The sequence below is a fragment of the Perognathus longimembris genome, chromosome 7, assembly GCF_023159225.1.
Source record: "Perognathus longimembris pacificus isolate PPM17 chromosome 7, ASM2315922v1, whole genome shotgun sequence".
NCBI classification, from domain to species: domain Eukaryota; kingdom Metazoa; phylum Chordata; class Mammalia; order Rodentia; family Heteromyidae; genus Perognathus; species Perognathus longimembris.
The window spans coordinates 19,395,913-19,410,499 of record NC_063167.1 but is presented as its reverse complement, the minus strand read 5'-3'; the positions used below and the strand labels follow the sequence as shown (position 1 = coordinate 19,410,499).

Sequence of the window (14,587 nt, the reverse complement as noted above, 5' to 3'; positions counted from 1 at the left end):
AATAAAAAAATTTTAATACTGAATTATAATTAGGGCAAAATAACTGGGCGCTAGTGGCTCAGGCCTGTAATCCTACTCAGGAGGCTGAGATCTGAGGATCTTGATTCAAAGCCAGCCTGGGCAGGAAAGTCCGTGAGACTCTTATCTCTAATTAACCACCAGAAAACTGGAAGTAGCACTGTAGCTCAAAGTGGTATAGCACTAGCCTTGAACAAAAGAAGGTCAGGGACAGTGACCAGGCCCAGAAGTTCAAGCCTCACCACCAACAAGATAGATAGATAGATAAAGCAAAATGTGTGAAAATTTGTGGCTGTAAATGTTTAAATTTCAGGGATAGTGGAAAAGAAGAAAGATGAAAATGCAACAACAAAAAGAGGAAGAGCTAAAAAAAAAAAAAGAGAGGAGAAAAAGGCTAAAAAAAGAAGAGCAAACTAAACCCAGTGTGAGTGAAAAATGGGAACAAGTAAAAATAGAAAACACACAACAGAGAATTATAAAATGCTTAAGTTGGTTCTTTGAAGAAATTGCCAAAAGGGACAAACCCCTAGCAAGAATAAAAAGATAGCCAACATCACGACAGCAACCCAAACCTAAATACTACCAACATTAGGATGCCAAAAAGAGCATCATTCCTGAGTCTACCCTTTAAAAAAATAATAAAAACAGAATAAGGGAGCTGGGAGTGTGGCCTAGTGGTAAAGTGCTTGCCTAAAGCTGAAAGTCGTCCTGTGGTTCAAGTGGTAGAGTGCTAGGCTTGAGCAAAAAGAAGCCAGGAAAAGAATAGGGGGATGCTATAATCTCCTTTACACCAGTAGATTTAATTTAGATAAAGTCAATGAATTCCTTGAAAGAAACTGAGGCAGGCAGATAGCTCGGGGTCCCTGGTTGCCAAGGGAACTGGTGGATGTACTCTCTCCATGGTTACCAGGGCCACTGGTAAAACTAAATCTATTCAGAGGCTGCCCCTGGCTTTCAAAGAAATGCCTGAGCCCACCAAAAATCCTTAGCAGATGTGCTGATAAAAATTCCTGGGGCCAGAAAAAAACAAGTTGGGCAAAATAGTTCCAGAGACCCTACCTCAAAATGAAATGTAAGGGTGGAGGTGTGGCTCAGCAGCAGAGCACCTACATAGCAAGCAGGCAAGCTCTGAGTTCAAATCCCATAACTGCTAAGAGAGAGAGAGAGAGTAAAAGTTTTATTAAAAATAGTCTGGGCACTGGTGGCTCACACCTGTGATCTTAGCTACTCAGGAGGCTGAGATCTGAGGACCTGAAGTTCAAAGCCAGCTCAGGAAGGAAAGTGTTATCACCATTTGGCAGAGCCACATTAGTTATGTGTCCTTGTAAGCAAGGGTTATGGTTTTAAAATATCTTTTAAGTAATCCTGCTTGTTTTACCTTTCAAACCCTTCCCTTGCCTCTGTGCCCCATTGTTGTCCAACCCTTAACTGGGGCAAGTATATTCCATTTGCAGTGCTGTTTACATCCCAATTAAACTTCATTGATCTTTAGAGAACCTCCCCCTCCCCCCATTGTTATTTAATTTGACATTCCTACTGAACTGTTCCTCTGGATACCAGTGCCTTGGTCTGTGTTCATCTGATTTACCTCAGCCTTCCTGGCTTTGGCAAGCCCAGCCCCCAAGGAAAGTGATCTGTTTGCCTTGGCCAGCTGCTTGGGCCCTCCCAGCCAGGACAGCTGTGTTAGGTCCAGTGGTAAGTGATTTTCAGCCTGCAGGAAACATAAAGATGAGGATAATATCCCTGGCTGCAAAAGCCAGATCCAGACACGCCCAGCTCAGATCTCCCTGGACAGGGAGCCAACAAGTGCTCTTGCTTTAAGCCATTGATTCTGCTCTGGTGTTGCATGGTGTCAGATGGAAACAGAAGTTGGACAGACATTTCATGAAAGAAGGTTTACACAGGGCCAATATAGCACGTGACAAGGTATTCGACAGCATTAGTTGTTAGGCAACATCAACTTCACTTCCACCTCTAACCACAATGAACCTGGCTGCTGACAATCAGGAAGTGTGGGTAAGAGGATCTCAAGTTGGAGGTCTGACTGGGATACTTATGAGACACTACCACAAAAGGTAAATAAAAGAATATCAAGTTCCAGTGGTTCACACTTGTAATCCTGGGAAGTCTGGAGACTGAGATCTAAGGATCAAAGTTTGAATCCAGCCAAGGCAAGGAAGTCCATGAGACACTTATCTCCGATTAATAAGTGAAAATTGGAGAGTGGAGCTGTGTGCTCAAATGACAGAGAACTCACCTTGAATTAAAAAAAAAAAAAACCACACACACACAAACAAAAACTAAAGGGACAGTGCCCAGGCCATGAGTTCAAGCACACATGCACACACATATACACAAAGAATACTTCAGCAGCAAACAAACCACAAATCTACATTTAACATGGCATCCGCAATAAAGCAAGAATGCTCCCACTCTGACCCATTCTCTCCTGAGCTCCTGTACTCAGCCTTCTCCTGTGCCGATGATGAGGTTCCTGATCATTTACTCCGTGGCAGGAGTTCCTGCGATTGCTATAGAAATTATGTCTGTGCTTCCTTCCAACCAATTCCACCTCTTTGTTGGTTGTTAAGCTTTAATTTCCACAGGAGCATAGTGATCTCTTTGTTCTTGATGTTGTTTTGTGCCAGTCCTGAGGCTGGAACTCGGGCCTGGAAGCTGTCCTTGTGCTTCTTTTTCTCAAGGCTAGTGCTCTGGCACTTGAGCCACAGTGCTACTTCTGGCTTTTGGTGGTAAATTGGAGATAAGAGTCTCGTGGACTTTCCTTCCTGGGCTGGTTTTGAACTGTCCATCCTCAGATCTCAGCCATCTGAGTAGCTAGGATTACAGGCATGAGCCAGCCCATTGTGTGATGTTGCTGAAGCCAAGGGAAGAGAGAGTTTCGAGGTCGTGGTCGTGGGTGGGGACTGAGATCAACACCTATTCACATCTCTACCACCGGCCCACCCAGACCTTACAGCTCTGGGGCTCCTTCTCGGTCATCTCTCCAGCCTCCTATGCTATCTGGTCTCTCTTTTATCATGACACCTCTCCAGACACTGAATTATGTGGCAGCTGCCATTGCAAGCTATCCTTCCTTGTTTATTTCCTAGCTTCCTTTCAATCATCTTTCCTGGATCCATTCACAAAGGTGCGAGTCTGGCAGTGGCCAGTAGGTGGCAGCAAGTCACAATGGTTAAACCGTGAAGCTGCCTCCACTGTCCCATGCATCAAGTACCTCGTTACCCAGAAACCCATTTTCATCCCTGGGGATGCACATGTCCCCGGGGCCCTGGAGAGAGGGCAGTCAGACATCTGACATTTGTGCAAACCCCGGTTCTGACACATACTAACTAGACGACCACGGTAAGTGGGATCAGTGTGTAGTCTCCAGTACGTAAAAACTACCATTGGACTGGAATGGGCAGCGTAAAGCTTTGCGGGCTGCAGGGGCCGTGTGTGGAGCTTCTGGCTACGTCATTTTCCACGCTCCCCCCACTCACCCCAGCCTCCACCTCCTGCACCTGCGCCCCATATGAGGTAGGACATGGCTGGAGACAAACCCACCAGGGCACTGGCTTCACTGTCAGGTGAACCCCCCCCCCCCCAAAAAAAAAAAACAACAAAACTCTGAGTAGCCCCTATGACTGAACCACCCCCTAGTTCAGAGGCTCCATTCACTGTCCCAGCATGGTGACTTGCACACCTGTCCCCCCTCAAAACACCAAGGCTTCCTCCTGCCCCCCTCTCCCCAGCCTCCACTCTTCTCCGTGACCTTGGTGCTCAGATCAGAAGAACATGCCACATTCTCCAGATTTCCCACTGCCTGGGTACACAGAGCTTGCTACCCTGCCTAGAATGGGGTTTCCCCCCTACACACACACACCTTTCACTCACCCATAGGTGTCACCCACAGTCTCACTTCTCCTTCTGCATCTATGAAGATGCTGGCTTTCGGCCTCCTTCTTCCAGCTGCCCGCCTCTTACCTGCTCTGACCCCTACACCTCTGGCTGGAGGAGCTACCATGCCTCCCACCTACCCTGTCCCACCTGCAGCCGCCTTTCAGTGCCCCAGGAACACATGGCCTCGAACCACAGTGGCCTCTGTTTCCCCAATGTGGTCTGGTCACCTCTCTGCAGCTCTGGACACTGCTGAGTGTCCTGGCGCTTTGTCTTTTCCCTCTGGCTGCTCTCATTGGCCTGAGAATTGAGTTGAGGTGGGTCCATGTCAATCACCCCTGCCCCACGCAGAGGTGTGGGGGCCTCTCATCCTGACCCCCGCAGAGACCAGCTCTTGGAGGACCCCAATTGGAAGCCTAAGTCTCTCTCCCTCTTAACCTGTCCAAAGCTGAGTCCTGATTTCAAGCCTCCCAATCTGCTTCCCCAGAGGCCCCAGGGGTACGGAAGCCGCTGCAGTGGCTTGGCTTCTCTTTGTCTCCCAGTTCACTTGGAGTTCCTTAGAAAAGGCTCTGGGCTCTGCCTGTGACATTCATGTGGAGTCTGACTGCTTCCCCCACTTGCCGACCCCATCTTAGCTGGTCCTACCCATCCCTGCCGCACACACACAACCTTGTCCTTTTGCAAGAGCTGGCCCAAACCTCTTGGCCCATCTTGCTGCCGTATCCCTCTCAGGCCTGCTGCCTTCCTCCAGCTGTACAGGACGGCACCATCAGACTTGCCACAGAGCGCAACAGGATCAGCTGAGACCCTTTCCTGCCTCATCTCCTCGCCCTTCCCATTCTGCCACATCCCTCCCCTTTTCCCTTCCTCCTTTCTTCTATGTATCTCTCTCTTCCTCCCTCCCCCTTTCTTTCCCTCCCTCCCTCCCTCCCTTCCTCTCTCCCTCCCTCCTTTCCTTCCTTCCTTCCTTCCCTTCCCTGTTTTCTCTCTCCTCCTCTCTCCCTCATTTCCCTTCCTCTCATTTTCAGTCCTAAGGATCAAATCCACACATTCTCAAATGTGCTCTATCACTGAGCTCCTTCATGTGTTTCTTGAACACTCTCCACCGGGCTGTGGACTGTTTCTCATACCAGATCTCTAACGGGCTGCCTGTGTGACTCCTTTGCTTGCCTTCCCCAGGTCCTGGGTCCCGCCTCACTCCCTCAGAGAGGCCTCTGACCCCCTTGACCCCCTCAGAGCCCTCTGTGGCTTACTGCCCCCGGCCCTGTGTCCGTTACCTCTCAGCCTTACTTCTGCTGCATTTGGTCATTTGTCTATGTTTCATTTATTCTGTCTGCTCACCTGGAAGGTGAGCTCCACAGTGTGGGTTCTGTCTGTCTTGTCTGTGTGTCACTTGTGACTAGACCGCGTTAGGAAGATGAGGCCCATCACATTACTGAGTGGGTGGATGGATAGCCAGATGGGTGGACGGACAGGTGGATGGGTGGGTGGATGGATGGATGGATGGATAACTGAGTGATAGTTGAAAGATGGATGAGAGATGGATGGGTGGATGGATGGATAGACAGACAGGCAGATGTATGGATAAGTGGATGATAGATACCACAAGTCCCATGGGACCCACAAAACACACCAACATTTATCTTGGACCCACGTAACTTTGTTTCTCTAAAGCCCACTCAGGTTTGCGTTTACAAACATCTGAGTGTGGGTCAGCGCTTGCACGCCGGATTCACAGGTTGGGGAGGGTGAGCGTCATGTTGTCCCGAAAGCTGTCCGGGTCCTCTGGCTTCCGTGTGAGCTGTCTGCAGCCACTCCTGCCCACATGCCTGGGGGACAATGCTTTCCAGCCTAAAGGATGCTGGAAGGCTCCTTCTGGCTTTGCCTGGGCAGAGCTGGCAGCGGTGGGATCAGTAGTGCTGGCTGGTGAGGGGGAAGGACTCGGAGGCTGTGGGTGGGAGAAGACTGTGTCAGCAAAGCTTGGAAGACACCCAGGGGGCAGTGGCTTGGCCTGTGGGGCGTACTCCCTTCCCCTCCCCTCCCTGCAGGATGGACGCCATTCTCTTCTGGAACCTACAATTCCCCACATACTGTTTTTGAAGTTTAAGAAATGCTAGGGCCAGCAGGGGGCGCCGGTGAGCCATAAAAAGTTCTCAGTTCCCTGGGAACCCACAGTCTAGTTAGGGGCTGGCCATGGGCGGGAAGAGGGGGGACACTGCCTGGTGCTTCAGGTGCACTTCAAATCTGGCTTCGTCACTACAGAAGCAGCCTGCTTCCTCCAAGAACCCACCCCATCCCCCTGCCCCAAGCTTCCCCCACGCGGGCAGGCCCACCAGCCACTGGAACTGCTCTGTCGGGACCTCTCCCCATCTAAGGTGCTGTCTCCAGCAGGCTCCTGTGGAAAAAGGTGGTACCATTGGAGTGTGTTATGGATCCCCTCCCCCTCCTTGGGTGGAGAGGACCCCAGGGGCTGTGGGGAAGCCTGAGGCTGGTGTGTGTGTTGTGTGTGTGTGGGGGGGGGGGCTCATCTAAGAACCGGGGAGCCAGTGCCATAAGTCAGAGTAGGTAGGACTTGGGCGATGGCATTGAGGACCCGCAGTGAGCTCTGAGCCTGCTTCATGTCCACCCAGCCCAGGCCTTCGGAGCTGCCCAGGTAACAGAGGCTGAGTCTGGGTCAACCCCATAGACAGAGGCCAGGGTCAAAAAGCAGGCAGCTAAGCTGGGCCTTGCCGGGGCCAGTGGGGGCGCAGGGCATCTCCCAGGCCTGGGGATCCCAAGCTCAGCCGCCAGCTCTCATGAGAGCCCCCCACCCCCACCCTGCACTTCCTGCCCTTACTGCTCCTCCTCGCACCTGAGCTGGGGGCTCATGGCATAGCAGATGGCAGCAGGCTGGAAGCCATTGAAGGTGGAGCTCATGGAGCTGGTGTAGGCGCCTGTGGAGGGGAAAATGAGCCAGTCACCTACATCCAGCTCGGGCAGCTGCACATCTTCCAGGAAGAGCCTGTCAAAGGCGTCGCACGTGGGGCCGTAGAGGGTGCAGGGGAAGAGGGGGGGCTCGGAGAGGAACTCCTGCAGGGAGCAAAGAGGGGGGCGCTCAGAGGAGAACGAATGCAATGGGTCCCCTCTCCCCCAGCTCTCCCTGGGTGGGCAGCAGCAGGCCTCTGAGGCCCGGCCAGCAAGGACACTGCCATTTATCCAACCACAGTGATCAATGGCTGAGTGGCTGCCCAGTGCCATACAGTGGTCTCAGCCTTTGGGATAAATGCTGAACCAAACAAAGGCCTTGTCGACACAGAGCTCACATTTTATATGCCCCTTCCTGGCCCTGCGGGGAAGAATTTCTTCAATGAATCCTCACTCCAAGTTCAAGTTAACTGTGCGTTGTCATCACCAGGGCTTGTTTTTTTTAATTATACATATGGATTGATTTCCAGGTCTATGCCTCTGAGAAATTTTGATTTCAGGTCTGGGGTCATGGCTTGAGCAGTGTGGAGCTTTTTTTTGGGGGGGGTGGGGTGGGGAGGAGAGAGCTTCTTTTGTGTGTGTGCCAGTACAAAGGCTGAAACTTAAGGCCTGTGTGCTGTCACTTAGATTGTTTTTTTTTTGTTCAAAGCTGGTACACTGGCGCCATGCCTCTACTTTCAGCTTTTTCCTGGTTAATTGGAGATAAGGGTCTCTCAGATTTGTCTGTCTGAGCTGGTTTTGAACCACAATCCTCAGACCTCAGCTTGCCAAGCAGCTAGGATTACAGCCATAAGTCACCAGTGCCCAGCAGTCGGGGGCTTTTAAAAGCTTCCCAGATGACTCTCATGGAAAGCAGTTAGAGACCACTACTTCAGAAGTCTCCATCTCCATTGTTTGAGGATCCTGGAAACACACACACACACGTGCACACACACTCACCTGTGTACACAGATGCACACAGAAACACCTAACAGTTTCTCCATGTTGCTGCTTTGGGACCACCACACATCGTCCACAGACCCACATACCTGTGCAGGTGTGAGTGGACTGGCCACACACACAGATGTGCACAGATGCCTTCTTGTATCCACATGTGGGGTGATTGTCAGCAGCGCTGTGGACATCCTGAGACCCCCATCTCATTGCTCAAGGCACGGGGCTGGACTTGGTGGCCTCAGGGCCCAGGACTCCCTTACCTTTGCCACAATGGGTGTCTTGGGAACGGCCTCCCGGAGGAAGACTCGGAAGACACCATAGTGGCCATCATTGAGGTAATAGATCAGCTTCTGGAGGCCTCCTGGGGAAACAGGCAGGAGTGGGCGGGCTTGAGCCATCCCCTCCCTCCCCTCCTGAGCACACACGGACAGGCCCAGGCTTCCACCCCCCTGGGCTCCTCCCTCTTCTCCCCCCCACGCTGGACTCAGGTGCTGTCCCAGGCCTTCACTGGCTCTGGTGAGAGACCCCGTACTGAAAACCCACCACGATTCCCAGCTCTCCACACGTGAGAATTAAATAAATCCTCTTAACTACTCAACCCCCAATGTGATAGCTGGGGAAAGTGAGTCTTGCAGAAGTTCATAGGGGAATCTGAGCTAGGATCCCTCCCGAGCCTTCATCCTTCCCCTTGGACCTGGTGTCCTGAGTATGTCCTGCCATGTGGTGCAGAACAGAGCCCGTGCTCTCTGGGAGATGGATGTGCTTGTTTCGGTGTCCTTTCCCCATGCAGTGATTGTAGTCTCTTGTGTGTGTGTGTGTGCGCGCGCGTGCGTGTGCGCATGCGTGCCAGTCCTGGGGCCTGGGAGCTGTCCGTGGCCTTTTGTGCTCTGTCACTTGAGCCACAGCTCTACTTCTGGCTTTTTGGTGTTTAACTGGAGATGAGAATCTCATGGACTTGGCTACTGGGGCTGGCTTCAAACCACGATCCTCAGATCTCAGCCTCTTGAGTAGCTAGGATGACAAGCATGAGCCACCAGTACCAGGCTTTGTGAACTCTATTCTGCAGGCGGCACATTTCTCTGTGTGGCACTGTCTCGCTGGCTGCTCAAGAAGTGAATACCTGGGTTTCAGGACTTCCCCTCCCTGTCTACTAGAGACCTCAAACCAGTGATGCTGACCTGGGCGTGGTAGTGCCTGTCTGTAGCCCAGCAGCTGGGAGGAGGATCTTGAGTTGGAGGTCAGCCTGGGCTACATAGTAAGACCTACTCTTAAGAAACAGTGACGCTGACAGACTCATCCCAGTACTCAATTCTAGTCTTGTTTCTTCCTTTAGAGACACAAGAACAGGGCCCAAATCCCTTGCACATCCTTTCTGCCAGGTCTGGGGACACCTGGACAGTGCCCATCCCCCCACCCCCACCCCCGCGGGCTGCCTACCAGGCATGTGCACGACCTTTTTAGTGATGATGTTCACGGCCGTGGTGCAGATCGGCTCCGCGTAGAAGCGGCCCGGCTCTGCCATGACTTTCACACCAGTCTCCTCCGGGAAGGCCTGGGCCAGGGCAGCGCTGATCACTCTCGCTATCTGCGGGGACAGACTCTGTGCACTGGCCTTGGCACTTTGGGACGTATGCCCAGCCCCCTTGATGAGGGGGCAACAGATGCAAACATGTCCCCCCCCACCAAAAAAAGAGGAATCTGAAAAACCTCACTCCAACCAATGGTTTTGTGCAGTGGTGCACCTGTTACCCTGGCTACAGGAGGTGCAGTGGCACCTGTCAGTCATCCCCAGCAACATGGCAGGGCAGAGGTCAGAGGACTGCAGAACAGGCCGGCCCTATCTCCAAAATATCTGATGCAAGAAGGTACTGGAGGGGCTGGGGATATAGCCTAGTGGCAAGAGTGCCTGTCTCGGATACACGAGGCCCTAGGTTCGATTCCCCAGCACCACATATACAGAAAACAGCCAGAAGTGGCGCTGTGGCTCAAGTGGCAGAGTGCTGCTACCCTTGAGCGGGAAGAAGCCAGGGACAGTGCTCAGGCCCTGAGTCCAAGGCCCAGGACTGGCCAAAAAAAAAAAAGAAGAAGATACTGGAGGGGTTGAGGTGTAGCTCAAGTGGTGGAGTGCTTGCATAACAAGCTCATAGTGCTTGAGTACCACCAAAATTATGTGTGTGTGTGTGTGTGTGTATATGTAGAGAGATACATATGTATATACACGTAGAGGTGTGGAAATGAGGTTCTAATGGCTCACACCTAAAATACTAGCTCCTCAGGAGGCTGAACTCCAGAGGTTCAAGGCTGGAAGCCACCCTGGGCAAATCTTTAAGATCCCATCTCCAAAATAACCAGAGGGGAAAAAAAGTCAGTCCAAATGTACCCACTGCCTACATATGAAACTGTAACCCCTCTGTACATCACTTTGACAATAAATAATTATTTTCTTAAAAAAGTCCAGATTTGCTTCAAGTGGTAGAGGGCCAGCCAAGCAGGCAGAGCAGACTGAGACCTTGAGTCCAAACCCCAGTACCAGCAAAAAAAAAAATAGTTGCTGGAGGCATGGCTCAAATAGTAAAGCACCTAGCAATTATAAGGCTTTGAGTTCAATCCCTAGTACATCTTTCTCCTGAAACAAGATCTCTGACCAAAGATGAACTCCAGTGTCTGCATACAAGCCATGATTTCCCAAGCTCCACCTACACACACACACACACACACGCGCGCGCGCGCGCATGCGCGCGCGCACACACACACTCATACACGCCTTTGCACCACCCCCACCCCCCACCCACCCCCACCCCCGGTGACCCTGCTCACCTCCTCAAATCTGGCCTGGGAGCCCTCTGCTCCAGGAAAGCCCCCTCCCAGATCCAGGAGTTCCATGTCATGGCCAGCCTTGCGACCCATCTCAAACACCAGTCGGCAGTCAGCAATGGCCTGCGCATAGCTCTGGGGCGAGTGGCAGTCAGAGCCCACATGGAAGCTAAGCAGGCCGTGGACAGGGACAGGGAGACACAGGGATGGAACTGTGGTTAGAAACACCCACTCGGGCGTGAGACCTATGCTAAACATGGGGTGTCCAGAGACACACCCACATGATTGAGGAAGGGACTCCTGACTGGGCCTCTGCCAGCCCCTTCTCTCGCTGTCACTGCCAGGAAGAAGGCCCCCCTTTCTGCCCCTCAGAAGGCATGGAATCAACCCACTCCCTTCCCAGGGCTCCCAGAGGCTGGGTGAGTCACCAAGGCCATGGACTGATGAGAGCAAGCTGTCTTCCTCAGGTTCAAGGGGCCCCAAGATACGGAGGAGTCAAGATCAAGTGCTCTGTGTGTGTGTGTGTGTGTGTGTGTGTGTGTGTGTGCACATGCACACTCGCTCGAGTTTCAGAGGGAGGGAGAGAAGGAGGGAAGGGAAGGAGAGGGAGGGGGAGAAGGACACATACATCCGGCTTCTTGGCTCTGAATAAAGAAGCCTCTAGGTGTTGTAGGGGAGCTCAGGAAAGAGAAGCCACCGCTTAAAAGATCTTTAGTGGAGAATCTAGGCCGCTGGTGAACTCTTGTCTCAAAGACCAGCAGCCTAGAATGCTGCTAACATAAAGCTTATAGAGCCCAAAACCACATCCAGCTATGGAACTTATCACAACAAAAGTAGCAAAAGAAGCCAAGAAAACCAGGTACGGCTACTTAAACCTAATAAAGGTGTTAAATATAAGCAAAAGCAAACCAAATGTGGGCACAATCAAGGACCAGGTATCTAAGGGAAGTAAGGCTTTCCTGGAACTTAACAACTCAAGACACATTTGTAAACCAAAGACGGTCCTCTGCTACCAAGGCATATTGCTTAGACCCTCACAGGAGGCCCAGGGCAGCCCCAGCTGGCCAGGGCACGCACTAGTCAAGGTGGGCAGTGGAAGCAGGACAAGTGAGCCCCCTTACGTGGCTCCAACCACAGCCAGCCCTAGGCCTCTGGCAGAGGTGAGCAGGGGTCCGCATTCCTCCAAGCTGGCCCCAAACTTGCCGCTGAGGGGGAAGGTGCTCTGGCTGTGCTGAGTCTGGATCCGGAGAAGCAGCCTGGAGGAGCACGGGGTGGTGTGTGGGGGTGTGTGCAGAGACCGGCAGCCCCGCCCCCGCTCCCCACTAGCCCCTGCCTGAATCAGTCATCCACACTACCAGCCACTACCAGCCATGGAGACCCAAGGAGCAAACACACATACTAGGCACAGGGCAAGGCTAAAACTGTGAATGGACTTTCTTCAGGTTCTTGTGTTACAGAATCAGAGACGTTAAGCCTCTTTCCCACAGCCACACAGCAGGTGATGAGGAATCTGCCATGGGAGCCCTGGTGTGACTCCAGGGTGGGTACTTTTCTCACAACACCACAACACCACTGATGCCAGGTGTCATGTCAGGCTCTGTCCTGTGTCTGTGCTTAGACACTGGCATTTATTTGGCACAGATAAACACCAGGGAAGGTGCTGGGCCCAATAACCCAAACTCCAGTGCTCGCTGCAGGTGCCTGTCCTTGCCTCGGGGGCTGCCCGGGGACTACCTTCTACCCTGTGGCCGGCTCCACCCGCCTCTACCGCTCTCACCTGGCCCCAGGGTGGTGCTGGGCCACCTTGGTCAGCTCCCCCTCGCAGTCAAAGGTCAGCAACTGCACCCCATGGCGGGCTGCATACTGGATGTGGGAAGCGGCCTTGCAGGGGTTGGCGAAGATGATGCGCGAGGGGGCCACGCCCAGGCCCAACACCAGCTCCAGCTCCAGCTGGCGGGGAGAACGCTAGTGTTGGGGACCGCCAAGGCTGCGCCTCCATTCTTTAGGGGCAGAAGCAATGGCCTGGATCAGTGGGACTGTCCTTGACCAGGGAGCACACTGGGAAATCCGAGTCAGCCTTATCTCTTTTTCTTTTTTGTGGGTCCTGGGACTTGAACTCGGGGCCTGGGCGCTGTCCCTCAGCCTCTTTGTGCTCAAGGCGAGCACTCTATCACTTGAGCCACAGCGCTACCTCTGGCTTTTTCTTAGTAGTTTTTTGAAGAGTCTCATGGACTTTCTTGCCCAGGCTGGCTTTGAACCATGATTCTCAGATCTCAGCCTTCTGAGTAGCTACGATTACAGGTGTGAGCCACCAGCACCCAGCTAAAGATAATAATTAAACAACAACAACAACAACAAAACCCCAAAAAACAGCCAGGCACGGGTGGCTCACGCCTGTGATACTAGCTTACTCAGGAAGCTGAAATCCAGAGGATCAACATTTGAAGCCAGCCCAGGCTTCAAGGAGAGTCCTCAAGACTCTATCTCCAATCAGACAGCAAAAAGCAGGGCTAGAGGAGTGGCTCAGACCATAGTGCACCAGCCCAGAAAGCAAGCTGAGCAAACAAAAATCCTTGATCCCTGGTACCAGCAAACAAGTAACAACAAAAAGAAACTCCCCCCTTCTTGCGGCTGCTCGGGGGTGCTGCAGTTCCTAGTCCAGGCCCTCTTACCATGGGTCTTTGTCCCCCGGGAAGCCATGGGCTGGTGGGGGAGGTGAATGGCCGCTGGCAGAGTCATACCTGGCTGGCACAATCGAAGCCCAAGCCCAGGGCAGCCAGGACTTGCAGCACCCAGGGGCTGCTATTGGTTTGCACGGCATAGAAGGGCTGGACCTGGGGCAATGCCCGGCAGAAGGTTTCATGGCGGCTGACCAGCATGTCCAGGTGGACCACCATGAAAGGGTCTTGGTTGTCCTGCGGGGACAGGAACGAGGAAAGAAAGTTGGGTAGCATGTTATCTCGTTAAATCTTCTCAACGCCCTTGTTTCTCCCATTGTAGAGATGGGAAAGCCAAGCCTCCAATAGGTGAATCACTGTCTCAAGGTCTTGGCAAAGAGATGACTAGAGTCTTGTAACTCTTTAAACTAGGGCACGGGGCCAGGCATGGTAGCATACACCTAGAATCCAGGCTACAGTGGTAGATATAGGGAGATCAAGACTCAAGGACAGCTGGGGCTGAAAAACAAACAAGAAAAAGGACTAGAGATATGATTCAAGTAGAAGAACACTTGACTAGCAAGTTCAAGGCTCTGAGTCCAATCTCCAGCACAGCCAAAAATAAGAAAAGAAAAGATTAAAATTGCACAGGAAGGTAATGGGATTTCTACCCCCAAGTCATCTCAATGGCTTCCCCCTGGGTAAATCCCAAGCGCTGGCCTGGGAACTGGAGGAAACAAAACTTATCCAGGACCCCCAGCAGATAGGGACCGCGGTGAAAGTCTTATCTAAGCCACGAAACAGGAAGCCTTCCTTCTGCCCACCAAAGGAGGGGCCGAGCCCCAAACCTCCCCTCCTGCTCCCTTCATACTGTGCCAGAGAGCTCCCAGATCTTCTCCAGGACCGCCTGCTGGGCAGATCCCCCAGGCTGCAAGGTGATCTGCTCTGCTGGTGGCCACAGGCTTGTGGGTGACTTAAGGCTCTTCTTGGGACCCTCAGGGGGGAAACGTGCTCCTGAGGCTCGAGTTGAGGCCCCTGCCAGGGATAGTTCAGGCATCCTGGAAAGGGACCATCTGAGAATTCAGCCTTCTCCCCCTCCTCCTCCTCCTCCTTCTCTTCCTCCTCCTCCCCCTCCTCCCTCCTGCTTTCCTTAGGGGCCAGGCATCCCTGTCCTGGCGGAAGTCCTTGGCCCCAGGAGCTCCGTGGAGCCCTGGTGAATTCTACCATGTCACAGGCCTGGTGTGGGTATCAGCGTCCACCCTGCCTGGGAGCACTGAGGTTCTTCACAATAGCCAGCCCCC

General features: G+C 52.7%; 1 protein-coding gene across 1 annotated transcript; it reads right to left on the bottom strand.

Moving 5' to 3' along the window:
- Positions 1-6,285: 6,285 nt before the first annotated feature.
- Positions 6,286-14,343, bottom strand: LOC125355655 (antizyme inhibitor 2-like). The gene is made up of 9 exons (XM_048352101.1): positions 14,158-14,343; positions 13,371-13,544; positions 12,407-12,579; positions 11,751-11,885; positions 10,633-10,798; positions 9,253-9,400; positions 8,076-8,176; positions 6,767-6,984; positions 6,286-6,310 (listed from the first exon to the last, which is right to left on the bottom strand). Exons 1-9 carry the CDS (start codon positions 14,341-14,343, stop codon positions 6,286-6,288), a joined length of 1,326 nt encoding a protein of 441 aa, XP_048208058.1.
- Between the last annotated feature and the right edge of the window lie 244 nt (positions 14,344-14,587).

Excerpts from the sequence above, each read along its gene's own strand:
- LOC125355655 (XM_048352101.1), bottom strand. The coding sequence starts at position 14,343 with ATGCCTGAACTATCCCTGGCAGGGGCCTCAACTCGAGCCTCAGGAGCA. Across the intron at positions 8,177-9,252 it reads AAAGGTCGTGCACATGCCTG|GAGGCCTCCAGAAGCTGATC; the intron begins GTAGGCAGCCCG and ends CTGTTTCCCCAG. Across the intron at positions 6,311-6,766 it reads GCCATGAGCCCCCAGCTCAG|GAGCCTGCTGGAGACAGCAC; the intron begins GTGCGAGGAGGA and ends CTTTTTCCACAG.